The 27811-nt window shown below is 37.0% G+C and overlaps 1 protein-coding gene across 1 annotated transcript; it reads left to right on the top strand.

The window, feature by feature from the left end:
- Positions 1-23381: 23381 nt before the first annotated feature.
- LOC141653814 (IRK-interacting protein) lies at positions 23382-25376 on the top strand. The gene is made up of 2 exons (XM_074461673.1): positions 23382-23698; positions 23778-25376. Exons 1-2 carry the CDS (start codon positions 23648-23650, stop codon positions 25218-25220), a joined length of 1494 nt encoding a protein of 497 aa, XP_074317774.1. The 5' UTR covers positions 23382-23647; the 3' UTR covers positions 25221-25376.
- Positions 25377-27811: the final 2435 nt, after the last annotated feature.

Genomic DNA, 27811 nt, shown 5'->3' with positions numbered 1-27811 from the left:
AAATAGTTCCTCTCGATCGAACACAAGAAGCATTCCATCGAGTCTTCTCATCCTCCAAAAATATTCGATCGAACAGTTAAGCTAACAAAAGCTTCCGATTGATGATTCCCCACTGTAGTCAGCTATGACTCGTTGATTTAGCTTCCGAGATGACTTCGCGCACCCTAAGGCAGTAGCATTTTCCGCTCCAAAACCACTCATCTCTTAAATGCAAGCTAAACGGGCAATAAAAGGCTCGATTCTGCAACTTTTGGATCCATTCCTGCAAATAAAGCAAGGCAAACCAAAGTAGACTATCCGAGGCATTTCGTAGCATAAAACTATGGAAAACACATAGAAATACATGCATAAGAGGCCAGAAAGGACTATGTAAAATGCACGTATCATCAATCACTAGGGGAAAAAAAGCAATCTTGCACCCAGCCTTGATGTAATACCCCGTAGTTTAGTGAAGTTTATATAACTAATTTACGTAATTCGAATAATTGATTATGGCGATTATAATTAATAATTGAGAATAAGATGGAATGAGATAATAAAATAATAGAATAATAGAGTAATGGGTCGGAATGGTAATTGGGTAATAATAATATACGATAATTTATATGATAATAGTGAATGATAATTATGTTATAATAATAATAGTAATTCTAATAATAATAATATTCATAATAATAATAATAGTAATAAGTTAATTACCTAGGTTCCTAATTGCTCTCTTATAGATCTAAACCTGCCCTATAAATAGAGATAAATACCTTGCCCTAGTTTATGATATGCAAACTGAAAATTTGAGAGAAGAGGAGGTGGCGTAGAAGGAATTAAGACGGGATTTATATCGCTAATTAACTCGAGGTAAAGCCGTCTCATGTATATACTTTGCTTTGCTATAACTTGTAAACTAGACCACCATAGATCAATCCGTAAGTACCGTTGTGACCATGGATGACCAAGGATCACCGTTGACCTGATTTGACCACCGTTGACCAACGGGAAGGGGGTGGTTTGCTGGTGTTTTCGAGGGTGGTTGAAGAGGGTATGCGGTTGTATGGTTTTACGGATTTGAACCCTTTTCCTAACTGGTTTGGACCTAGACCTGGGTTGGGACAAATTAAGGTGGTTAGTCGACCACCATGGGTGGTCATGGGTGGTTATAGGTGGTTGCTTGTGCGGTGGTTGACGGCTTTCGCGAAAACAGGGGTTTGGGGCTGGGTTGTGCTGTCGTGTTCAGGTTGTGGGGGTTCTGGGTAGCTGTAGTAGGTGGTGGGACCACTGTAAGTCAGGTTAGACCACGGTGGAGGCCACGGCTGTCATAGTGGTGGTGGTAGGCGTGTTGGGTGTATTGGTGTTGTTGTTTGTCGGGATTGAGGAGGTGGTTTAGGTTGTGTTTATACGGGTTGTAGGGGATGACTAGGCTGGTGGTTAGTGGTCGTCGGGATGTGTCGTAGTGTGGTATAGGAGGTGGCAGCATGGGTGGTACCGACGGGGGCTATGGGTGTCGTGAAAGACGGGTTTTTTGTGGTGGGTGTTAAACACGGTTTAAAATAGTGTATGCGTGTATGCGTGTGTTAGTTTGTGGTTGGTGTTACGGGTTGTATGTGTGGTTGGGTTTTGTTCCATTAATTAATTATAAAATGGGTTAACTCGAGTTTAATGAGTAAACGACTTTTCGTATTATAACTAAAACGGGATTTATAGTTATATGAGATTATAATTAACGTAACTAATTAATTAATTTATAATTGATAGAATTATTTAAGTAAAGTAAATAATTAGTAATTGAAATTATTATTATCAATAGGTGACGATTTGTGAAGAATTTATAATCGGGTTCGGTTGCTTTATTATTGGATTTCTTGTGCTGCTTAATTGGAATTGCTTATCAGGTAGGGATAAATCCTACTCAACTTTTACTCGATAATGTTTGTTGGATGGTTTATATTAAAGTGAGTTGATCATATGTGAATTGTGTTGGTTGATATAATCGTAATTGTTGGAAGGGAGAATTACATTGTATATGTTGGTTATTGTGATGGAGTTACTGTTATTGCATCGGTTATTCAGTTTAATACTTGCAGATATCCCTTCGTGGTGATGTAGATTATTATTGAGGTTATATTGGCAGACGTCATGGTAAGAGCCTTCGGGTGACGTATTTCAGATTTATTCTGGCAGACGATATTTATCGTGTTTACTCGAGGCATGCCCCAGATTGGTCTGCAGGCCATCTGGTGGATATTAATCAACTATATGTTGAGGCAGACATTATCGTTGGTAATGTAGAGTGTGTTTACTCACCTTCGGGTCGAGGCTGCCCCGGCCAGGGATTGGCGGGATGATTGTGTAACGAGTATAGCTCGGCTGAGGTGTGCTAAGTAAAAGGATGGAGCACGTTGTCAGGGGGTTGTGCAATGTAAAAAGAAAATTGGATTGTTATCGTATGTTTTTGTTGTTAGTATTTATTCCTACTCAACCTCGCGGTTGACTGTGTATTCGTGAACACCTGCGGTGAACCGTTTTATGGGGAGCAGATTTGACAGGTACTAAAGATTAGCTGACTTGGGAGCTTATGGGTTTGCGTGAGGATTTGGCAAGACTACCTAGAAGTCTAAATCACTTAGTTATTTTATCACTCGGTTGTATTTATTTCCGCTGCAAGTTTGTAATTTATTTAGTTAAATTGTTTTAATAAGTTGTAATAAAAGTGTTGATTATTAAGTTTTAATAAAGTACTTTGGTTCTGTTTTAATTTGTACTCACTGCCTCGGGAAACCGAGATGGTAACGCTCTCATTTACTTGGGAATGTCTAGCTAAAGGCTCCTGAATAAATGGGGGTGTTACAAAGTGGTATCAGAGCAAAACGATCATCAGGCCTAACCAATGAATAATAATGAACTTAGGATGTGTCTAAATAAAATGAACCCCGGGTAGGAACTGTTAGGTGCCCCTCTTAGTGCGGTTAAGAAGGCGCCCTTAATTCGTACCATGGCCCTCTCAGTTTTGAACCGGTAACCTTAAGAGGATACTTGAGAGTGTGGGGTAATTTAAAAGGAATATTGCTTACTTTGCCTTGGAAGTTTTGTTGCCTTGCTTACATGTTGTCTTTATTTGCGATTGCGGTTGAGGGGACGTAACTTTGCCTTTACAATGAAGGGATGTGATATGATTTCTTTTACGTATTGTTATAAGCATGCTGATATGGGGAAGTATGTTGGCATGTATGTGGGAGGTGTGGTTATGATTAATATGTGAAGTGTTAAAGGAATTTCGTGAAATTGTGAAGAATGTGATTTTGGTTGATTTCTCGAAATTTTACCCTTGATTGTTTTAGCTGCCATTTACTGCCTGATTAAAATTCTTATATTAGATTTTGATGTGTGATAGCCTTGTGAGTTAACTTTCATACTCACTGGTTTCGTTTTTAAATAACATACGGTTTAGGAGAAATAAATATTTTAGTGGACAGTGGTCAGAATATTCCTGTACAGTGATGTTTTTGCACCATGTTTTTGTAAAATTTGCCACTTAAAAACTACCTGTCGATTTAGTGTAATTCCAACTACATTGTTTAGAAGATTCCTATATGTTTCTAAATTGATAAGCCACGTTTCAAGATAAAGTTTTGACAATTAATAGTGATTTTTACAAATTGACCTAAGTTTCTGACAAGTTGCTGTAAAATTTCTGTTTCAACCAAATAATTTGTAAAATGCATTATAAATTGACCTTATGAGTTTTTGACTTGATTCTTTTTCTCATAGTTTACTAACTCTCTTTATTTTCTAAAAATTATAATTTCTCAATAGGTAAGTATGTTATTATTTATTTATGATTTTTAGAAGTTATAACATCTTTTCCTAGCCTTGAAAAAGTATAAATTTTGTTTCTTATCTCTTGCACATTGATATTTTGATATTGTGAATCCTGTGAAGTAGGATGACATGTCTAGTGATATGTGGAATGTGTTTCTCTAAGCCTATATATATGTTCACGTTAAATGCATTCATGTCTTAGTTAGATATCATTATGAAGAAAAGATTAAACTAAACAATTGTGCGTATTTTGTTATAGATTATTATTTAGTCTGGCAATGTAGTCGTCGATAGCTACTGTAATAAGTTGAGGTTTAAATAAAGATTAGTTCGAATATCTTATATGATGTGATTGCGAGTAAATCAAGATTTTATATTCATTTAACCATTAATTCGTGTGGGAAATGATAGTTGTTTTATATTACAATGTGTGTTTCATGTTTTATATTATAATAATGATTTGGTTGTTCCTTTTGGTTGATATTCCGAACTTCGAGGACGAAGTTTATTCTTAGGGGGAAGGAATGTAATCTTACGAAAGTTTTGAGTTATTGTTGCGATACCTTGTGATAAGATTGGCGTGATTGGTAATCGTAAAATGCATAATTGTGTTGGATGGTGCTTAGTCATGAGGATGTTATAAGTGTTGTGGTAGTAGTCGTGGGCGAACTTCGGGACGAAGTTTATTTTAAGGGGAAAGACTGTAATACCCCATAGTTTAGTGAAGTTTATATAACTAATTTACGTAATTCGAATAATTGATTATGACGGTTATAATTAATAATTGAGAATAAGACGGAATGATATAATAAAATTATAGAATAATAGAGTAATGGGTCGGAATGGTAATTGGGTAATAATAATATACGATAATTTATATGGTAATAGTGAATGATAATTATGTTATAATAATAATAATAATAATAATAGTAATTCTAATAATAATAATAATAATAGTAATAAGTTAATTACATAATTTCTTAATTGCTCTCTTATAGATCTAAACCTACCCTATAAATAGAGATAAATACCTTGCCCTAGATTACGATATGCAAACTGAAAATTTGAGAGAAGAGGAGGTGGCGTAGAAGGAATTAAGACGGAATTTATATCGCTAATTAACTCGAGGTAAGCCGTCTCATGTATATACTTTGCTTTGTTATAACTTGTAAACTAGACCACCATAGATCAGACCGTAAGTACCGTTGTGACCGTGGATGTCCAAGGACCACCGTTGACCTAATTTGACCACCGTTGACCGACGGGAAGGGGGTGGTTTGCTGGTGTTTTCGAGGGTGGTTGAAGAGGGTATGCGGTTGTATGGTTTTACGGATTTTAACCTTTTTCCTAACTGGTTTGGACCTAGACCTGGGTTGGGACGACTTAAGGTGGTTAGTCGACCACCATGGGTGGTCATGGGTGGTTATAGGTGGTTGCTTGTGCGGTGGTTGACGGCTTTCGCGAAAACAGGGGTTTGGGGCTGGGTTGTGCTGTCGTGTTCAGGTTGTGGGGGTTCTGGGTAGCTGTAGTAGGTGGTGGGACCACTGTAGGTCAGGTTAGACCATGGTGGAGGCCACGGCTGTCATAGTGGTGGTGGTAGGCGTGTTGGGTGTATTGGTGTTGTTGTTTGTCGGGTTTGAGGAGGTGGTTTAGGTTGTGTTTATACGGGTTGTAGGGGATGGCTAGGCTGGTGCTTAGTGGTCGTCGGGATGCGTCTAAGTGTGGTCTAGGAGGTGGCAGCTTGGGTGGTACCGATGGGGGCTATCGGTGTCGTGAAAGACGGGTTTTTTGTGGTGGGTGTTAAACACGGTTTAAAATCGTGTATGCGTGTATGCGTGTATGCGTGTGTTAGTTTGTGGTTAGTATTACGGGTTGCATGTGTGGTTGGGTTTTGTTCCATTAATTAATTATAAAATGGGTTAACTCGAGTTTAATGAGTAAACGGCTTTTCGTATTGTAACTAAAACGGGATTTATAGTTATATGAGATTATAATTAACGTAACTAATTAATTAATTTATAATTGATAGAATTATTTACGTAAAGTAAATAATTAGTAATTGAAATTATTATTATCAATAGGTGACGATTTGTGAAGAATTTATAATCGGGTTCGGTTGCTTTATTATTGGATTTCTTGTGCTGCTTAATTGGAATTGCTTATCAGGTAGGGATAAATCCTACTCAACTTTTACTCGATAATGTTTGTTGGATGGTTTATATTAAAGTGAGTTGATCATATGTGAATTGTGTTGGTTGATATAATCGTAATTGTTGGAAGGGAGAATTACATTGTATATGTTGGTTATTGTGATGGAGTTACTGTTATTGCATCGGTTATTCAGTTTAATACTGGCAGATATCCCTTCGTGGTGATGTAGATTATTATTGAGGTTATATTGGCAGACGTCATGGTAAGAGCCTTCGGGTGACGTATTTGATTTATTCTTCGCGCACGATATTTATCGTGTTTACTCGAGGCAGGCCCCAGATTGGTCTGCATGCCATCTGGTGGATATTAATCAACTATATGTTGAGGCAGACATTATCGTTGGTAATGTAGAGTGTGTTTACTCACCTTTGGGTCGAGGCTGCCCCGGCCAGGGATTGGCGGGATGATTGTGTAAAGAGTATAGCTCGGCTGAGGTGTGCTAAGTAAAAGGATGGAGCACGTTGTCAGGGGGTTGTGCAATGTAAAAAGGAAATTGGATTATTATCGTATGTTTTTGTTGTTAGTATTTATTCCTACTCAACCTCGCGGTTGACTGTGTATTCGTGAACACCTGCGGTGAACCGTTTTATGGGGAGCAGATTTGACAGGTACTAAAGATTAGCTGACTTGGGAGCTTATGGGTTTGCGTGAGGATTTGGCAAGACTACCTAGAAGTCTAGATCACTTAGTTATTTTATCACTCGGTTGTATTTATTTCCGCTGCAAGTTTGTAATTTATTTAGTTAAATTGTTTTAATAAGTTGTAATAAAAGTGTTGATTATTAAGTTTTAATAAAGTACTTTGGTTCTGTTTTAATTTGTACTCACTGCCTCGGGAAACCGAGATGGTAACGCTCTCATTTACTTGGGAATGTCTAGCTAAAGGCTCCCGAATAAATGGGGGTGTTACACTTGAAGGCTCACTCAAATATATTGAACCACCCAGGACAAGTCCAGTTAGCCCTAATGGGGCTATTTTCAGGAATCCAAACTTCAGCTTCCTTGGGGATTATGCCCCTCGCTTTCAAAAAATGTATAAAGGTAGGTTTAAGGAGATTCGCCTCGGGGAAAAGCGAAAATATTTAGACATCATCGACAAATATTTAGCATGAGGATCAATTTTAAGCACTTCGTCATCAAGGATGATTTCAGACATATCAATTTCTTCATAAACTTTTGGGATCTCAACAGGCTTAATTAGAAGCGGAAGCTCTCTTCTTTGGCCCATTTTTATGGTTTTTAACTTATTTGATTACAAAAAATTCAAGATTTCCCGGGTTGAGTTGTGTGGACGCGGGCCCACGGGGGCGCTTGGGAAAACAAGCGTTTGCATTTGTGGAGTCGCCACCAATTTATTGTGGAAAATTGGAAACCGTTCGAATACCTCGGGTCATGTCAAGACACAAAGTAATGACATAGACACTAAGCACTCGTTACCCTTAGCATTCTATGTCTAGAATGACTCTCGTGGATGCCAATGAACACGGATGTTCACAGAGATCTGGAGTAAGGGGTGAGGGTACGTATTAGGAAGCTTTTTTTATCGAACACCTAATCCCGCCCACCTTGATAGAGGCCTCTACTAATGATTAGGGAAGTCATCTATACTCGATATGTTGGCGATTATATGCATGCAATGTAACAAACAACGTTTTAATCCTAACATGTAAGAATTAACTAAGTCGGTGAACATGTAATTTAGCATAAAATTGGGTCGAAGTAGGAATTTAAGGTGGATTACATGTGAAAACATACAAACAAACGATAATAAAGAATACGAGAAAATACAATAGTTGAAATTACAATAATTACATTGGTTTGATTGATTTACGTCGAAAATACACTTAAAACGGATAATTTGAGAAAAGAAAAGGAAAATAAATTAGGTTAGAAAATAAACAGATTGGTAGTGATAATACGATTAATAGTTAATTAATACGTAAACTAATAATTAGGTCAAAGCAACAACGGAAGTTCAGTGGCAGAACTCAACCCGGAACAGGCGCAGAAGAGCTGTGTCCTTTGGAAGAGGCGCAGTGCTCACTGCGTCTGTTCCTGAGGTGAATTCTGGCAGTGAAGCCGGAATTGCATATCGTTAATATTCATTGGTAATTTAATGCTCGATTAATAATATTTGACTCGGATAATATTATTTACATGCAAATTGGTCATAAAAACAATAAAAACATGAGACAAAACTAATTAGAACAAATTAATTACAATATTAATTAATGAGGTTAATTATAAATTAAACTTATCAAAACAAATTAATTAGGTTATTAATGCTAAACTATTGATGATGATGATGACGATGAACAGACGAAAATATACAAAAGATGAATTTCAGAGACTTGATATTGATGAATCGAATCTCTAAAACCCGGATTGATTTTAATGACGAAAACCCGCAAATATTAATTACTTGGGATTTAAAACGGGAATAAAAAGGTGATAAATTACTAATAAGATTATATGTTAAGATTATCATACGAATGAAATAAGAACAAGCAAAGACGAAACAAAAACAAACAAGCGAAATAAACAGAAGACGAAGGAAGAAGAAGGAAAGCAGGAACTGCGGCAGCCTCGAAGAAGAGGCGCGGCAGTAGTGCGCGTCCTTCAAGAGGCGCAGGCGATTCTTTGCGTTCCTTCTCGACGTCTGTCTCCCGTTAATCCGTAAAAAGGGTTTGAATAAAGGTTTTGTAAATCGGTTTTGAATATATATAATACGTAAACCTTACAATAATGATCACAAAAATAAAAACAATAATAAAAGATGGGATTTACACCCTCAGACTTACATGTTTGACGAAACGAGATTAACTAAGTTAACGTTTAGTGATGCTCGACTCGAATGTACGACGAAAGTGCCCTCTAAGAGGAAATTAAACAAAGTTGATTAAGTTGATTGAGGTGGAGTTGGTAAAATTGGTCGGTCATGCAAAACGAGGCTGGTACTCAAAAGGATCCGAGCTTACGTGGTCGAAAGTTCAAGCACGTAGACGCCAAAAAGCAAAAGCGTGGTCTTAGAATGCAAAGGGAGAAGAGAAGGGCGGACACTCGCGTGAGAAATATGAGGACCGAAGGTCTCTATTTATACTAATCACACGGAGGAATTAGGGTTTCGGTAAAACTTTGGAAGTAAATCTCGAAAAGATCTTAAAATACGCAGAAAGGAGCTGGGGAAGAGGCGCAGCAACCACTGCGGCTCTTGGAAGAGGCGCAGCAGGTGTTGCATCCTTTCCCCAAGGGTTTCCACCTACGGAAGAAAGATTTTCCGCGTTTCTATTATGGAATTGCGGTTGATCTTAATTTCCTTATTATTTAAAATATAATTTCGGGATATAATTTGCCAAAAGATTTAAAAGATTGAAAATATGGAATAGAAATATCTGGAACATTCCAGAATATTCTGACTCGGCATTTTAAACGGTTACTAGAAAATGAAGACGGTTTTTGACCCGGACTCCAAATGTACTCTAATTACTGTCAAAACGACCGTGACGGCGCGTAGATGACGACCAAGGGGTAGACACAAGTATTTGAGCTATCACTTGACGATAAACTTACGAATTGTCATAAATCGTTCCGTGTACCAAACATGCGGCCCAATCATCACCGGGTGGCTTGCGGGAGGTGCAGAAATGAGGTATCTACAAGTTGAAGTGAAGAAGAAGGCAAAATTTCATGGTAAAAATAACGACGGTAGAAATTGAGTTTATAGGCGGTGGAAAATTTAGGGTTAACAATTGCAAGTGGGTAACTCTAATCATGACTCTTCTCCTAGGTATTCACGCAACAGACACAATTAAAACCCTATCCGTTAAGAGTTTAAAGCTCGATAAAACTCTTGAATTATCCAGAATACGAAGTCCGGGGCCATGTCAGGTTATCTCCTCATTCCTGGCTAGATCCAGTGATAATGAGGAGATAATGGGAAATTGTTAAGTCAAGATAAATCCTAATATGAACTAACTACTTTTAGCCCAACATCTGGCCGGGGCATTCAGGCCAGCCCAACAAGAAAGTTCCTGGTATCAGCCAGAAGAGGGAATTGATGTCAGGCCTATCATAGTGGCCTGACGAGAATATAATGTACACAAGACAAGCCTTGGATGTTATAAACATTTAGCACGTGTCAAAATAATGGGTAGAAAAGCAGTTCCTAATTTCAAGGGGGGCTAAGTCCACGACAACTACAAATAAGGAGGCACGACCAGGAAGCTCCGACTAGAAAACATAAAGGATGCGAGTAAAAGAGGAACACGTCAACTATAAATAAGGCACGTTGCCTATAATCTAGCAACGGTTATCAAAACTCAAGGTAATACCCGTTAGAGCAGTATGAAGATTATAAATAGAAGAAAGGAAGGCAGAAGCAAGGACACAACAAACTCCCTACTCAACTCTATCTTCTCTAATTAATTGTACTCGTCTCTATCAAGTGAAACAATATCAAAATCATAGTGCAATCCTCTCTTGGCTTGGTGCACATTGTTTTTTTTTCCCATTTAAGGGTTTTTCCACGTATAAATTCTTGTGTAATTTGTGTTTTACTTTCATTGCATTTATTTCTTTCTGTTCAGCCAAAATGTATAAACCATTCAGTCAACGTTTAGAGCTAAATCACCCTTCATAATAATTTCTGGCATGACTTTCTCCCTTGCATGAAATCTTGCTAAAACACTTATAAAACATTTTAGTCTCCCTGTGGATACGATCTTGGCTTCCTTTACTACATTAGTTTAGGTCTGTTGGTTATCTTTGAATAGGTGTGCGATTAGCCTGTCAAATTTTGACGTTGTTGCCAGGGAAACTGTGATTTTCGATTTGTTTATTTTAGTTTGTCTTTTATGTCAGGGCACCTTAGTTCCTTGAGACCATTCTTATTCTTTTCCTTTAGTTTTTGTTTATGCCCACGTCTCACAGGTCCGAACTCATACCATTTGATCCTGAATCAGAGAAGACTTTTCGTGCTAGGCGAAACTTTTGGAAGGAAATTCATCAAGCAGAAGACTTGAGTACGCTTGAATCTGCTTACGCTAATTATATCACAGACACCCAGTCCTTTGAAGAGGATATTTCTACTTCTGTCACTACTACTATTACAGAGACAAACCTAGAAATAAAATTCCGAGGTAGCGAACTTTCCTAGTGTTGTTTTATACTTATATTAAGGTCCATATATAAGAATTTTTGGGTAGCAAAAATCAATAATTTTAACCATTTTCTGGAAATTTGGGGTAGCGAGTGCTATCCTTTACTACTAACTAAGTTCCCCCTGACTACTAAGATCATGCCTAATATAGCGAGTCATTCTGAGCCTACGCTCGACTCTATTCTTAAGGGGTTCAAGCTCCAACAGCGGATAATGGCACCTTTGACATCCGTCGTTCTTATATTAATCAAGTGGAGCGGAACTAGTTCGGAAGTGTGGGAGGTGAAGACCCCGGTAAGCATATGGAGACATTTACATATTATTGCTCTACTATTCCGCTTAATTATTGACTGGAGACTTGAATGAAGCTTGGGTTCATTTCAAAAGGCTTGTTCGCTCCGTTCCTCATCTTGATTTTCAGCAGTGGTTCCTTTTCAACCAGTTCTATAATAGGTTTTATGATGATCACAAAGCCATTCTTGATTCCTCTGCTAATGGTAGGTTTCAGAAGAACATCGATGACGATAAAGGCTAGGAAATTTCATCGAACGTGTAATGTGCATTAGTTGAAACTAGAACCTTTAGTTAATTATTAGACTTAACAAGCATGGATTTTCCTCTTAATCAACTCATAATCCCCATTAACCCTAGTTAAGACACTACTCACTAATTATCATGATAAACAAACTAACAACAACAACAAACACATAATCTAAACTAAATATGATGATTAAGGAAAATAATTAACAAACTTAATAAAGGATTAACAAGAGATTAAAAGAGATTAAGAATTATACCAACTAATTAAGCAATGGATGAAGAAATAATTAAAGAAGAAATTCTTGAATAGATGAAGATCTTGTCACCAAATCTTCAATAAACCCAAAAGATTCCAAATTAAATACTAGACTAGATAAACAACTAATTTGAAGAGTAATTAGGGAAAGATTAAGCTAATTAAGATTAATTAAGCTAATTAATCTAAGTTTAGGATGACATTTAATACTATAAGTGATTGATTACAAGCTGGTTATTTATACTAAAACAAGATTAGGGTAAAGGGGGAGATTAGAGGAGTCACGGAAAGGTTAAGAGTACAGCGAGGCTCGAGCGAGCCAGGGGACGGCTCAGCTCGAGCGAGTTCAAGGTATCCTAACTCTTGGCTCCAGCGAGTCCAAGGCTGACTCGCTCGAGTCTGCCTGTTAAATGCTAAATGCTCGTCTCGTGTCTTGGCTGCCCCAAGATCCGTGGGAATTCCCTTTGGGTCGTGGGGCTTGCTCACAATTCACCCAAAATCTTGCTTTATTGTCTAGGAGTCCTTGGTCTTTGCCTCACCTTTATGCTTGGTCATTAGAACCGTCCATTTAGCTTCCGATTGCTCATTAAATGCGTGATTTCCGCCCTTTTTGCTTCCTTTTCTACAAAAGGCATAAAATCTTATAGAATAACAAATAGGGAGCTAAATACAATAGAAATGACCCTAATTGGCAAAAAAAAAGTATGCAAAACGAGGCTAGTGAAAGGGGTTAAAAGTGCGTAAATTAGAACCGCATCAGACGCTGGATCCCGCGAAAACAAGCTACCCTAATGAAGAGGCGCAGTTAGATCTGAGCTCCTTAGAAGAGGCGCAGCTTTTCATGCACTCTTCCTAGTGACAGCCTATCATATTTTGAGCAAAGTTTTCCCTACGGACCTCCAAGTAAGGTGATATCGGTGGCGTAAGAAAGTTAAGAGAAATATCTATGACTTTTAGCAAATAAGCAAGATCCAAGGTCTCTATCATGACATAAAATGAGCCTAACGAACAGGTTAATGTTTTTAGCTAGACTAAAATGCATGTTTTGTAGTGTAAACATATGTATAGCCTAAGGAAGTTACACATGACTCGATAAGAGAGAGAATCTCGACATCTTACGTTATCGTCACCTAGGTGGACAAGCAAGTTGCTTTTTGACTCGGAATTTTACGATTTCGGGTATCAGGGACGGTTTCTGACGCGGAGTCGGAATCGACCCTAATTTCCGTCAAAATGATTGTAATAAAATGCACATATGACCTAGATATTTAAAATATGTTTCTAGCAGCTTTTAAAATAGTTGTATGGATTCGTCATTCGTTATCACAACTGAGGTGTCTATAGTCCGTCATATGTTGTGTGATAAACAAAAAGATCATTTTATGATAAGTAGTAACCCATTTTATGTTAAAAAATAATCACATTTAAAAGCGGTTATTTTATAATTAAAAATTGGTCACTTTTAGGCCTTGTTCTTTTGGACTGAAACGGATCTAATCTGAACTGAACTGAACTTATAGGATCTGAACTGAACTTACATGATCCGAATTTAAATTAAATTAAATTAATTTAACTTTATCATCATCATCATCATCATCATCATCATCATCATCATCATCATCATCATCATCATCATCATCATCATCATCATCATCATCATCATCGTCATCGTCATTATTATTATTATTATTATTATTATTATTATTATTATTATTGTTCTTGTTCTTGTTGTTCTTGTTATTATTATTATTATTATTATTATTATTATTATTATTATTATTATTATTATTATTATTATTATTATTATTATTATTATTATTACTACTACTACTACTATTAATATTATTTATAACACCACAACTTATTATTATTATTTTATTTTATTTTTTTATTTTTTTTATAAAGGGATGCGCACAGCTTTCATTAAAATAGAAATAAAAGTTTACATGAAATTGGTGGGGAGCCGAGAGACAATCTGGGCAGCTTTCATTATTATTACTATTATTATTATTATTATTGTTATTATTATTATTACTCCCTCCATACCAATTCAAAGGTAACATTGACCAAAATGGTACTATTTATGATCGTAGGGAATCTTTGATATTATTCTCAATCTATAAGACAAAATATAGTCATGTGAGATCTTGTTTGATTTATCGTCATGAATGCTATAAGAATATCAATTTGTAATAATGTGTAACTAAAGATATTCACTTTGCAAAACGTGTCTCGGCAAGTGTGAAAAGTCAATGTTACCTTTGGATTGGTATGGAGGGAGTATTATTATTATTATTATTATTATTATTATTATAAAAATAAACGCAAACTTTTTTTGAGATTAAACAATTTTTTTACAAGAAATTAGTAGGCAGCCAAGAGAGAACACCGGTAAAAAAGTATAGTCTAAAACACAAGGTAAGATAATACTCCCTCCTATTCAGAGTAACTGTCCCATTTGTCATTTCCGTCTATTCACATAACTGTCCCATTTGCCATATTTGGACATGTTTTTTTTACTTTCCTACCCTTGGCTCTTCTTTTTATTTACCACCCCAACCACCCCTAAACCATCATATTCAATACTTTTCACTACTCTTAAACCCGTGCAAATTGCACGGGCATGCTCTTTTTGAGTTGTAATTATAAAAAAATTGTAAAATATTAAGTTTTATAAAAATTAGTTACCACTTTCTAAAACGTATTATGTTTAAATTTGAATTATAAGTTTCATTTGTATAGCTATATGATATGCTAGTGTAATTGGTCGAGTAGTTGTCAATTCTAGCTTCTACTCAGTCTTGTTACTTAAGGCCTTCAAAAACCCCAAACTATTCGAATGAAAATTAACACAAAATTAGTGAAATAACACGGGTTCCAATTATCGCAAATCTGTGAAGATTGTTTGACCCGTTTTTTATTTACTCAAAAAATAAACCCGTGGACATGGCAAAATGAGAGATTTGACTCGTGGATGTTTAAAATGAAAATTTTGAACCATTTTTCTTTTATTTAAAAATGTTAATGAATCGAACAGCTTCGAATGAGAGTTTGGACCCGTGCACATTTAAGACGGTTTAGTCAAATTGTTAAAATTCAAATCCATCATATGAATAGCTGATAACTAAAAATTGGACTATAACAAACCCGTGCAAATTGCACGGGTATGCTAATTAAAACGTTGTTAGTATCAAGAGCTATAAAAAGTAAACAAATTTTAAATTCGGTCATATTTGATACTTTAGTTTTGAATTATAAATTCCATTAGTAATTTAAGAGTTTATACATAACTTTCCAAGTAAAGATATGGTGATTTAAGCAATAAATTTTACTTTGTAATAAAACTCGTGAAAAAAAGGCGGTAGAAACTAATTTTTTACACGTATTCTGGCCCGTGACATGTGACCCATATTTGAAACGACTCATATTCGACCCGACTCATATTTTGACCCGACTCGTATGGCCAGACCCCGGACCCAACCCACTTGACAAATCTACATCTATGCATTCTCGTAAATTAAATGGGCTAATAGTATATGTCAGTTAAATAATGGACCGGATATTTCATATCTTTACCCATTGCAAACCCTATTTGACCCAGCTTATAAATAACCAAAAAACACAAATTTACAATTCACTCAGCCCCTGCCTCACCATCACAAATTTGACCATATTCTTCTTTCACTCTTGATCATAATTAAACCATATTCATCATTCTCTTCCCTCCATTTTATTTATCTTCATTGCAAAAAGTTTTCCCCATATATTATCAGCTAGTGAATTGATTAATATGTGGTTTCAAGTACTATAAAGCAATTGCACATACCGTATCTCACTTCCAATAATTATATATACCCGCATAGCCGCATATATATAGTTCTCTTCCGTGCAATTTTGATAGGGTTAGACCCGTTGTTCTAAGGTATAATGGCAAATAAGTAAGCCAGATTTATAAATCAATTATTATATTTGTATTTATAAATTTATAAATTTTTATTTTTATTTGTTTTTCAATTGAAGTTTGAGTCTATGTTCTACTGTAAGCAATTTATTAAAAAATTAGTTATTGTCAAATTTAAATTAAGAATTATTTAGTTAGATTTTATAATGTATTTGTTTTTTTTAGTTTAATATATACGGAGTATTAGATTTGGAGATTGTATTTTTTGCCGTTGATTGTATAAATTATATCATAATCAAGCTAATAATAAAGATGATTTAATAATTATTTCATTCAAGTTAAAAGATGATTCTTCTTCACCGTATAAAAATGGACTAAGAAATATAAAAGATGGATAAAGTCATGGAGAACATGAGTGGGGCACTTCTTTAAAGAAAATAAGATAATGAACTTTCAACCACAAGCTGACAACTCAGCCTTGTGGTTGTTTGTTTTATAAAGAAGATTATTTAACTCCTATATTCTTACCCCTATATAATACTTTTCATTATTTTAACTTCATTTCTTAATTTTTGTGTCATTGTCCAAATGGGACAGTTATTCCGAATAGGAGGGAGTAACATTTTTCCGCTTTATATACATTGGTTTGTTCATACATTATACTACGGTTACATCACAATAAAAAATAATGAGAAGAGTGATAGTTTTGTTTTAAAAATAATAATGTATATATATATATATATCAATAATGTCAAACCCGACTGATGACGCGACCATTTTTCAGGGCTCTATGGTTGAGGGACGAGGACAAGAACACTAAATTTTTCCATATGCGGGCTGGAGAGCGTAAGAGGAAAAATTATATAGCGCAGCTGATTGATGATGAGGGTGTTACCCGGATGGGGGATGAGGAAGTTGGGGTCGTGGCCAACAATTATTTTGAAGAGCTCTTCTCTACGTCAAACCCGACTGATGACGCGACCATTTTTCAGGGCTTTGAGATGAGAGTGACGGATCCCATGAACGAGATGCTGCAGCGTGTCTATTGCGATGATGAGGTTGTTGAGGCTCTAAACCAAATGCATCCACTAAAGGCCCCGGGTCCAGACGATATGAATTTTCTTTTTTATCAGTCTTACTGGAGCACGATTGGGCCAACGGTCATTAGCACAGTCCTTGCCGTTCTTCGTGGCGAGCTATCTCCGAGGGACATTAATAAAACTAATATTGTTTTGATCCCAAAGAAAAAAGCTCTGGATAAAATTCGTGACTTTCGGCCCATTAGTCTTTGCAATGTGGTTTATAAACTAGTTTCGAAAGTTTTGGCAAATAGACTGAAGCAATTCTTGTGTGACATCGTCTCAGTTAATCAGAGTGTTTTTACTCCGGGAAGGGCCATTACTGATAATATAATGATAGCTTGTGAGATTTTTCACCACATGAAGAACTCGAAGGGGGCAGATGGGTCCATGGCTATAAAGCTAGATATGGCAAAGGCGTATGACCGCGTGGAATGGAGGTTCTTGCAGCGAGTTCTTGTTGCATTCGGGTTTGACAGAGGGTGGGTAGCTAGAGTGATGGCGTGCGTGACGACAATGTCATTTTCGGTGCTAATTAACGGGAACCCGTCTAGAGAGTTTAGGCCGTCGAGAGGACTGCGACAAGGCGGCCCAATATCTCCGTATCTTTTTATATTGTGTGCTGAAATTCTTTCCCATCAAATGCGGCGAGCGACGGAGATAGGAGCGTTACATGGTGTGCGTATCTCGTCGGGTGCACCACCTATTTCTCACCTGTTATTTGTCGACGATAGCCTATTTTTTGTGAAAGCTACTGGGGAGGAAGCGGATGTGGTCTCAGATATTCTAAGGAGATATGAGCAGGCATCGGGGCAGTTGGTCAATCTTGATAAAACTACGGTCTCTTTTAGCAATGGGGTGCCGAGGGATAGGAGGAGTTGGATTGCTAGTAGACTGGGGATCGTTGAGGTTTAGGAGCAACACCGTTATTTGGGACTCCCTGCGGTGTTGGGTTGTTCTAAAAAAGTTCTCACAGATATTATTCGGGATAAACTAAGTAAACGGCTTCAGGGATGGCGCGGGAAAATCTTGTCTAGGGCTGGTAAGGAGGTTCTTCTAAAGGTTGTGGCCAATTCACTCCCTACCTACGTTATGAGTGTGTTTAAAATTCCTGCAATTTCTGTGACGAGCTCCGTTCAATGATGCCGCGCTTCTGGTGGAATCATGAGGAAGGAAAGAGAGGTATAAGTTGGGTCGCGTGGAAAAAGGTTTTCCAACCCTAAGGGAATGGGGGGAATGGGGTTCCGGGATTTTAAGCTATTTAATCTCGCTCTTCTTGGTAAGCAAGCATGGAGGCTAACCACAGAGGCTGGCAGCTTGTGGGAGCAAGTGATGCGGGCTAGATACTATCCAAATGGGGATTTTATGATGGCTAATTTGAGACACAACTCGAGTTACATATGGCGTGGTCTGGTTGAAGCGAGGATGGTCCTGGATAGAGGTATGCGGAGGAGGATTGGGGACGGCAATTCGACAAAGGTTTGGCGAGATGCGTGGTTGCCTGGGACCCATACTGGACGGGTTATCTCCCCGTGCGCGGCTGGTAACGAGGAGATGCTTGTGTCGGAGCTGCTGACCGAGGGAAATGGCTGGGATGTGGAGCGGCTAGCGAGTCTTTTCTTGCCTTTTGAGAAGGACCGTATTGTTAATATTCGTGTGAGCCAACATCGGCCTAGCGATATATGGTATTGGCGAATGGAAAAAGATGGGGTGTACTCGGTGAAATCAGCCTATAAGCTCCTCGCTGGGGGGGACGGGGTGGACATGAGTGGTGCCTCAGATTGGAGCAGGGAGATGTGGATTTAGAAGCGGCTATGGCAAGTCCCGGTTTGGCCTCGAGTAAAGCTGCTCTTCTGACAACTGTGGAGTGAAGCATTGGCAACGAGAGCGAACATTGCAACTCGTGTTCGAGGTGAGAATTCTTTTTGCTCTTTATGTAATTCTTATTTTGAATCAAGCGTGCATTTGTTTAAAGATTGTTGGGTTGCCCATAAGGCGTGGGAGGGGCTCGGGTTGGAAGGGGAGGAGGGGGAAGGAGTGGCCTGTATTCGCGACTGGGTGGAGGAAAGGTGGAGGGAGCTCGGGGTGTGGGAGCATAGTGTGTTTATGGTCGGTTGCTGGGCCTTGTGGGAACATCGGAATAATGTTATTTTCGAGAGTAAGGAGGTCGACCCTTGGGTGGTAATAAGGAGGGTGGGTGATGTGGTGGCTGAGATGGAAGGGAGTGTGTATGAGATGATCAGGGGATGTAGGAGGAAGGAAAGGGTGTCGGGGTCTGATGGGCCGAAGGGGTGGGCTCCTGCTCCTAGGGATTTCGTTAAAGTAAACGTCAATGCCGGGGTGAAGGAGGATGAGGGCGTGAGTCTAGGCCTGGTGTGTCGGGGTGAGACGGGTGACGTTTTGTGGGGTGTCTCTATAGTGCAGGACCAAGTTTGGGAGCAACATGTCGCGGAAGCAGTCGCTGTTCTTGAAGGACTGAAGGAAGCATTACGAAAGGGCGTCAGGAATGTGGTGATCGAGAGCGATTGTTTACAGGTTATGGAAGCGCTCAAGAAGAAATTAACTGGACGAAGTTGCTTTATGTTAGTTATCGAGGAAATTTTGCTTCTTTGTATTTCGTTTAATTCTGTTATTTGGTCTTTTTCTAGTCGTGTGAACAATACTGTTGCTCACGCTTTAGCTCATATTTATCCTAGAACTACTGGTAGAATGGAGTGGTCGGATACCCTACCTCCGTCCGCGAACGATACTGTATTGTTTGATTTATCGTTATTAAAGTAAGCCCTCGGGTTTTCTTCTCAAAAAAAAAAAATAATGTCAAATATTTTTGCGCCGGTTTTAAAAATAATACTTTGTATATTACTTTTCTAAACTGAATTTATAGGATCTGAATTGAACTTATAGGATTTGAACTGAACTGAACTTATAGGATCTGAACTGAACTGAACTTATAGGATTTGAACTGAACTTATATGATTTAATCTGAACTGAACTGAACTTATAGGATCTGAAGTGAATTTAAATTAAGTGACTTTAAGTTCAAAAGAACAAGGTCTAATACATAAAATAAGAACAAGAGTTAGTTCAAGTGATAAGAGTTCTCTTACTCTAACAGTAAGTTGGGGATTCGATTCTTACTCGCGATATAATTCGCTCATTTAAACTAAAAAAAATATAAAATATTCAATTTTTATCATAAAATACAGCTAGTCTTGCTATAGACGGATATATCCGTCTATAGCTAAAGACGGGTCAAATAGCTTGAAAGTGGTGACATTTTTTACCTCCATCACCCTACTTGTTGCTTGTCCTATTATGAATGTGGTATTGTATTTGACATGTCTTTAGTTATAGACCGATATGTGCCGTCTATAATGAGATTTGTGTCATAAAATAATAATCATTTTATAAAACTGGTCATACCTGGCCGTTTTATAGTACTCCCTATAAATTTTGAATTATAGATTCTACACGTGTAACTTATTAATTCAAGAATTACAGAAGAAGTTTTTTACCCCAGTGTGACTGTATCACCAAATTCAAAATTGCAGAAGTATTTATTTAGTTGTGTATGAAGATCTGTAGCATACTGCATATAGAGTATAGACGAGTAGACATGCAGTGAAGGCAAGTATAAATGGGTTACCTAGCGTAAGTGGAATGTAAGGAAGACATTAAATGAGAGGGAAGGTGAGTAGCTCTACCATCCTTTAGACATCGTTATCTCATTTATGGAATTCACATGTGTCATTCAGCCTTTACGCTCTCCATTGTCCTTCTGTTCACTCTCTCTGTGTAGTCTAGTGCCCCTTGTTCCTTCGATTAGAGGTTTATTAAATGTCAAGTAGTTGAGTATCTTCGCCAATTTATGACACCTTCCATTAATGTTTTCCACCCATTTCTCTGCATCATTTCACGCATATCGCTCTCTCATTTATTGCAAATCCATCTATTCCGCATTTCCTTCTTCCCAATTTTTCAAATCACAAATTCGTAACGGACTCTTTTCGTTATAAATTGAGACGATCCAAATATCATCATTTCTATGACAAAATATAACCATTATTTTATAGGTAATATTTTGTAAGTAATTATTTTTTATCATAAATTGGTCATATTTGAAATTTGTGTTCGTCTCTTACTGATTTCAAATTATTTAACACATTTATTAGGTGTAATAATAATAATAATACGGAGTAAAATAAATTTTGAAAAGTGTGACATTCAATTTAAATATTTAGTTATGTAAGAATTTATATAAGAGAAACTCAACATTAGAAAAACCCCAATTCGTGGACTATACAACCAGTTATATATATGTTATACGGTGTAGAATCCATTTACACATTAAAAACATGAACTTTGAATGAGCTCAAAAAGAATACATATAAGCTCGGATTCTTATAACTTGGTTGTACAATGTTTATGATATAACTGGATGTATAATCCTATTTGTGGAAAAACTCCAATTAATTCTTACTCTTGAGTTTGTCAATAAAAATTTTAAAACTAAAATTCTTCCATTATTGTGAATATGATTGAATTTGTCCAAATAAGAACTTTATAGTAGTGTTCTTAAACAAGAACAAGTTATTTGAGTTTTTCAAGAAGGATTTTTCTATCATGGGTTAAAAAACCTAAAGTGGAAATAATTAAGGGAAATTGCTAATTTTATGGTAGTTGATTCTCATAAATGATAAATGATCAAGACAAGATATGAGTATGTCTGGCTGTGGAAACCGTAACAAGAGCAAAGTGACCTGTCAACATGAATGAAACCTCACAAATTTTAAGCTATCTTTTGTGAAATTCCATTTCCCCATTTCTTTACTCAAAATTGTTAACTCTCTTGGAAAATACCAGTAATCCAAAATTCTACGTAAATCTAACCACTAGATGGTATGTTGTCTGCATCGTCCAACCTCTTGGAGATTAAGAATGTTAGCTTTTTAAATACGGAGTACATACAGTATAATCATATTGTACTAGGATTATTAATGCTGCTACTTTAATTGCACTGAGATTTTTGTCCCAAGTTTTATTAATGAATAATGACCGAAAAGAATTAATACGGAAAAAACCATCACTTGGGAAAATTAATTAATCAAATTGTGTTGCAGCAGTATGGTATGTTTTGCTGTGCTCTTAAACAGGGGCAAGGCCACACTTGAGGATACTTGCTACACCAAAACAAAAAAATCTGGTCAGAAATTTGAGATATGCTACTCCATAATTAAATGCTTTCATATTAAGTTTACATCCTTTGTATTAATTCTTTGCTTAATGAATGATTTACATTAACTCTCCCCTAATTAAATCCATGCATTTAAATTCCATTTACCAACAAAAAAACTTCATCAACTCTTAATTAATGTGTTGCTAGAAAATTTATCTTCTTAATTACTCCTATTCGCCTAATAATTTTTGGGTAATGATAAATTAAGAAACCAAAAGAGAAAAAAATTCTTAATATACATAATTTTTTCTTCCAATTTTTTAGATTTTTACCATAATGTCTACTATACCACCAATGGATTGTCTCCTTCTCAAGGAGGTACTTTTATTTTACATTTTAATACTGTTTAATTTTTATTTTGCAAACTATGATTCGTAAAATACATGAAATCAATGAGGTTGCTATTTTAATCGGTATATCTATGTTAAATAGAATCCTCTTCTTTGATTTTTAATTGAGACTTTGATGCTACTTTTATGAATGGTTGAATGATACTATCGTAGTCTCGTTTAATCATTTCTTTGAAGCCCGATGTATTTTTTAAAGTAATGGTAGGTGAAATTGTGAGCGAGTTTTTGAATACGAGAACTCGTCGAGTAGTGTAGGTTAAAATTACAATCTTCGTTTTATGTATTGAAATATTTAAGTTTTATGTATTCTAATATCTATTACCTTACCCACGAAATCGAGTGTACTGTTTTGCAACACCAAAAATAAAATCCTGGCCTCGCCCCTGCTCTTAAACACATACAAATTCTTGTTCAAGACAGTGATATCCGTTTTAAAATTAAACAGGGCAACTATAATAAATAACACCAAAGAAATGCGTAAGGACTAACAAAAGATTTTTCTTATATAATAAATAAGTGGTAAGTAGACTTGATAAACGGATCAATTAAGTTGAATCTTTGTTAGGTCAGTTCAAATCGGAAAGATGTCCTTCAACTTGGGTTGAGAAGAAGGATTGGAAAATGTAGGAACACGCTAGTTTTCAGGAGACCCTTGGATCCCGGGTACCCATACACTCAAAATTCAATTGCCCAGAGGAGAAGCCTCTCCAAGAGCAATCTCGGGTGGCTTACCTGTTATACGTAATTTGCAGGCTATTACATTTACTCGAGAATCAAGCCAATACACATTGAAAATAACGACCACTGGTTCCCTCGTCACCCCCAAAAAAAAAACTTGTAAACAATGACAAAGTTTACAATCTACTGTACTTAGTTATTGTTTGGCTTTGGAAACGTAATACTCCAATATAAAATCTCCATTTATCCTCCTAACTCCTAAGTTTGTGACCGCCAAATAAGAAAAAACAGTTACTTAAAAAAGTTACAAATCCCACCTCATCCCCCGTCTCCTTTACTCAAGTCAAACAGATCCACATTCTTTGTATTTCTAAAAACCATATCTCATACTTCATCTCACACACTCACTCCCATTAATTTCATCAATGGCTCCTCCTCCTTCTCTCCACCCTCCTCGCTCCCACCTCTTTACTCCTGTATTTATTTTACCTTCTTCACCTTCATTTTTCATTTTTCATTTTCTTTTAGTTGTTCACTTTTTCCATGATTGTGCAGATTCAAGAAGGAAATGAAAGCGAAGAAACAGAAGCAGAACGACAGCGTTTCAGAGAATCAACCGCAGCCGTAACACTAACCCCTGCAAGCTCAGTAACATCCACCGACGCAACAACCTCAACAACTCATCAAGCAACTCCACTTCACGAACCGGGTAAAAAAACCCGACGCCGCGAAAGCCCTTCAGAAAGCGCCACCGTATCATGCAACAATTGCCGACCAACTACACGTGGCGGCGAAAAACACTCCGTCACAGTTGTCCCCGTTGACGCGGCAAGAAACTCACACCATTCACTCTCATCAACACCTTCACCCACCGCCGGTCTATTCAAATCCCTAATTTCCAACCTCTCCCGCCGCAGTCCTAAACCATCTCCCTCTCCTCCTCCGCCGCCACCGCCGCTTCCAATTTCCTGCGCTCCTACCGACAGGGAAGACCAATGGCGTGCGGCTGTCGCGGAATTGTCTCACAAGCTCGTCCAAGCTACTCGAAAGCGTGACGAAGCCATTGTTGAATCTTCCAAGCTTAAGTACTCCATGGGTGAGCTTGAGAAAAAACTCAATCGTCTTGAGGTTTACTGTCATACCCTTAAATCCGGACTCGAGAAATGCCATGGGAGTAATTTAGTTCATAGTCCGCCTTCTTCTACTACTATGATGGTTACCAATTCGGTGAATGTTGACAAGTTGTGTGATGGTGTTGTTATAAAGAGCTTTCTGGTGTCGGTTTCTGAAGCCCGGTCTTCTATCCGATTCCTTAGCCGGGCTCTCACTCCGCAGCTCAAACTAATGGGGAGTAAGGTGTTCGACAGAATTTGTACGATTCTACGATCTTACGATATTAAATTAACCTCCAGTTATTGTAGTAATAATCCGAGAGGACTCCAGTTTTACCTGGAGGCGCTTTTAAGTGCGACTTTTTACGAGGATTTTGAGTCGGTCGGGTTTTCAAAGAATTCGGTTAACCGGGTTTTGAACCCGATTGACCGGGCAGAATTGAATTTCGGGGCATTTAAGGATTTGAAGGAGTTGGCGTGGGAGGAGGTGTTGAATAAAGGGACAAAGCATTTTAGTGAGGAGTTTAGTAGGTTTTGTGATAGGAAAATGAGTGAGATTGTTGCAATGTTAGGGTGGAGTAGGGCTTGGCCGGAGCAATTGTTGCAAGCCTTTTTCGGGGCTTCAAAGAGCGTTTGGTTGGTTCATCTGTTGGCGAATTCGGTTCATCCGAGTTTGACGATATTTCGGGTGGAAAAGGGAGCGAGATTTGACCCGGTTTATATGGAGGATATGGGTGGTGATAAGGCTAAGAAGTTGATACCTACTGTGGTTAGGATCATGGTTGCACCTGGGTTCTATGTTTATGATAATGTTGTCAAATGCAAGGTAGTTTGCAGGTACTATAACAGTAATTATAGTGAGCTTAGTAGTGCTAATGATATGTAATAATAATTGACTTTCATCCAATTATCCAAATGTTATTATTATTATGCTATGCTACACAAAAAGCAAGGTATCTTTTTTTAGAATAGTTGTTATGAATATTTAAGTATGTAAATAATGTTCTCTATGCTCTAGTCAATTGTTACCATTTGCCTTTTATCTATTTGTTGATGTTTATTTTATTTCGTAAATATTTTTACCTATGTAAAATTTTAATATTTTTAATGTAAGTATTAAGACAAATGACAATAGTTGACGGGTAGTACATTAGTAAAATAAAGTGGGATCTTGTCTTGTTGGCACATCGGTGGATAGATTTGCATGCTTAAGATTAGGTAGTGTGGTATATTCTATTTGAAATGGAAATAAGGTCAAACTGGATGCTTACTTTTCATTGTTATGGTAATGCTCTTTTGTTTTTTGGGTTTTAGTAAGAGGTCAAAGTAAGAATTTGGCTTCATTGTGGATATTTGGAACAAGTGATTGATAAGATTGGTCTCTTTCAAGATTCACCACTTTCTAGGAAGAAAAAGACTCTTCAATTTTAGGTGATCTTAAAAGGGAATTCTGTGATGGACGCTTTATCATGGATTTGAGCTTTGCCACATCATTTCCATCATTACAAATTTTTATTTAATACGACTTAAATTTAAGACGGGTCAAATATATACAAAATTACATTACTTGTTGCCTAAAAGAAGCCAAAAATTTTATCTTTATTACCACCATGTTGTAATATTTGACTTGTCTTAAGCTTAAGACGGACAATACCCGTCTTAAGCAAGACTTATTGTTCCTTCATTTGGATTTCAAATTCATTTATCACCAAAGTTAATACTCCTAGAATGGAATTTTAGAATGCCTACCTATCGTAGGAAGTCCGGTAATCAAATACTCTTAATTAATTGTTTTACCGTTCTAGCATTGATCCCTAAGAAAGACAACATATTACAAATGACTTTAGAAATGCACTAATACAAGAACAACAACTACAACATTGTTCCTGCAACACCCTCATTTACCTAGGAGCTTTTAGCAATACCTTCCCAAGTAAACAAGAGAGTTATCATGTCGGTTTCCAACATGATAACAAGATTGTCGCACCACCTGTATGAAACAAATCTGATCACCTAAAATGTAGTAAAGGTAAAAAGAGTATCGAATCCACAAGGACGACAATTGTTTAGTCTATATGTAGTTTAACTAGTAATGGGAGCCAAATAAATTGAAGTGGAGGATGATTCTAGTAGAACGAAAGTAATAAAACTAACTAAATTAAAGACTCTAAATGAAATCTAAATAACAAGGATGACTAAAATCGGTTTAAACAAGTGATAAAAGGGCGTTAGAGGAGGTCGGGGAGTGGGGTCTACAACTAGTCTCAAGAATGGGAGACAATCACCAATCCCACTTACAGAGATAAAAATAGGCTGAATAATCTCTCGAACAATCCAAACCAACAAACCCTTGACCTGATGTCTCAACTCTCAAGTCAAGGTAATCATCTAAGATAAGGTGTCAAACTAGATGTTTCCAGTTAAGTCGAGATTATACTACCCGGATCAAGTCGTCATCGTTACCGAACAACACACCAATATCCTTAAAAGATTAGATTTAGGACTCCAAGTTTGGAAAAGGCAAACACAAACCAAACTTTTGACAAGACAACACTACTACAAAAACTGACAAAGAGGACGGTTCAAAACCGTCCTTAATTCTTAAACCAACCGTCCTTAATTCACCCGTCCTCGTTGCCTAAGAGGACGGTTAACATAAAGTCAAACTGTCTACTTTGGTTTATAAAAGCAGGACGGTTATGGATTTGAACCGTTTTCTTTTTATTTTCTAAGCAGACGGGTGCGTGTCAGAACTGTCTTGTTTTGGATACATGACTCGCGCAATTTTTGAGCCAACTTCATGACGCTTTGTCAAGGAACCGTCTTCTACACATTTTTGCGCCAATTTTTGAAATCAATTTCTCGCCAATTTTTGAAATCAATTTCAGGCCAATTTACGAATATAGCCTGCACAATATTGGCACATATCCATACTCTTTCACATGACCAGATTTTTGAAAAGGAAATTGTTTCATTCATACCCTATACGACAATAGTCGTATAGCTTAAATATTATATCCGGCTACATTTCAAAAAATCCAGCAAATCTTACAATTATACACTAAAATCAAACCAAACAAGACCAAATAAGCTTGAACCTCCAAAATACAAACTATTGAAAATTGATTTTTGAACACAAGCACTAACACAAGTTTCTCCATCCACAAACCATCATATAAACTATCCGATCAGCCTAATTACTTTAGACGTTGCCATCAAATACTTGCGCCTTGAAATCCAATGCATATTTACCCCAAATTTCCCGCACCTCATCAATTTGCACAACCGAGTATGTCTTTAGAGCTTTAATCATGAACTACATATAAAGTAACCAAAAAACACAATTACAATTATTTACATACCAACATGTTTAATTTATATAAAATGAAGTAAATATTGAAAAAAAATAAACAAATGAAAGGACGTACACTTGGAATAATATTAATATATGGTCCTCTGATGATCTCCAACATATAT

Source organism: Silene latifolia, chromosome 4, assembly GCF_048544455.1.
Source record: "Silene latifolia isolate original U9 population chromosome 4, ASM4854445v1, whole genome shotgun sequence".
NCBI classification, from domain to species: domain Eukaryota; kingdom Viridiplantae; phylum Streptophyta; class Magnoliopsida; order Caryophyllales; family Caryophyllaceae; genus Silene; species Silene latifolia.
The sequence above is the reverse complement of the archived record's forward strand: the minus strand, read 5'-3'. Positions and strand labels throughout refer to the sequence as shown.

What these genes read in the sequence shown, in the direction of transcription:
- LOC141653814 (XM_074461673.1), top strand. Translation starts at nt 23,648, where the DNA reads ATGGCTCCTCCTCCTTCTCTCCACCCTCCTCGCTCCCACCTCTTTACT. An exon ending in GCTCCCACCTCTTTACTCCT is followed by an intron (nt 23,699 to 23,777) that starts GTATTTATTTTA and finishes ATGATTGTGCAG; the next exon opens with ATTCAAGAAGGAAATGAAAG.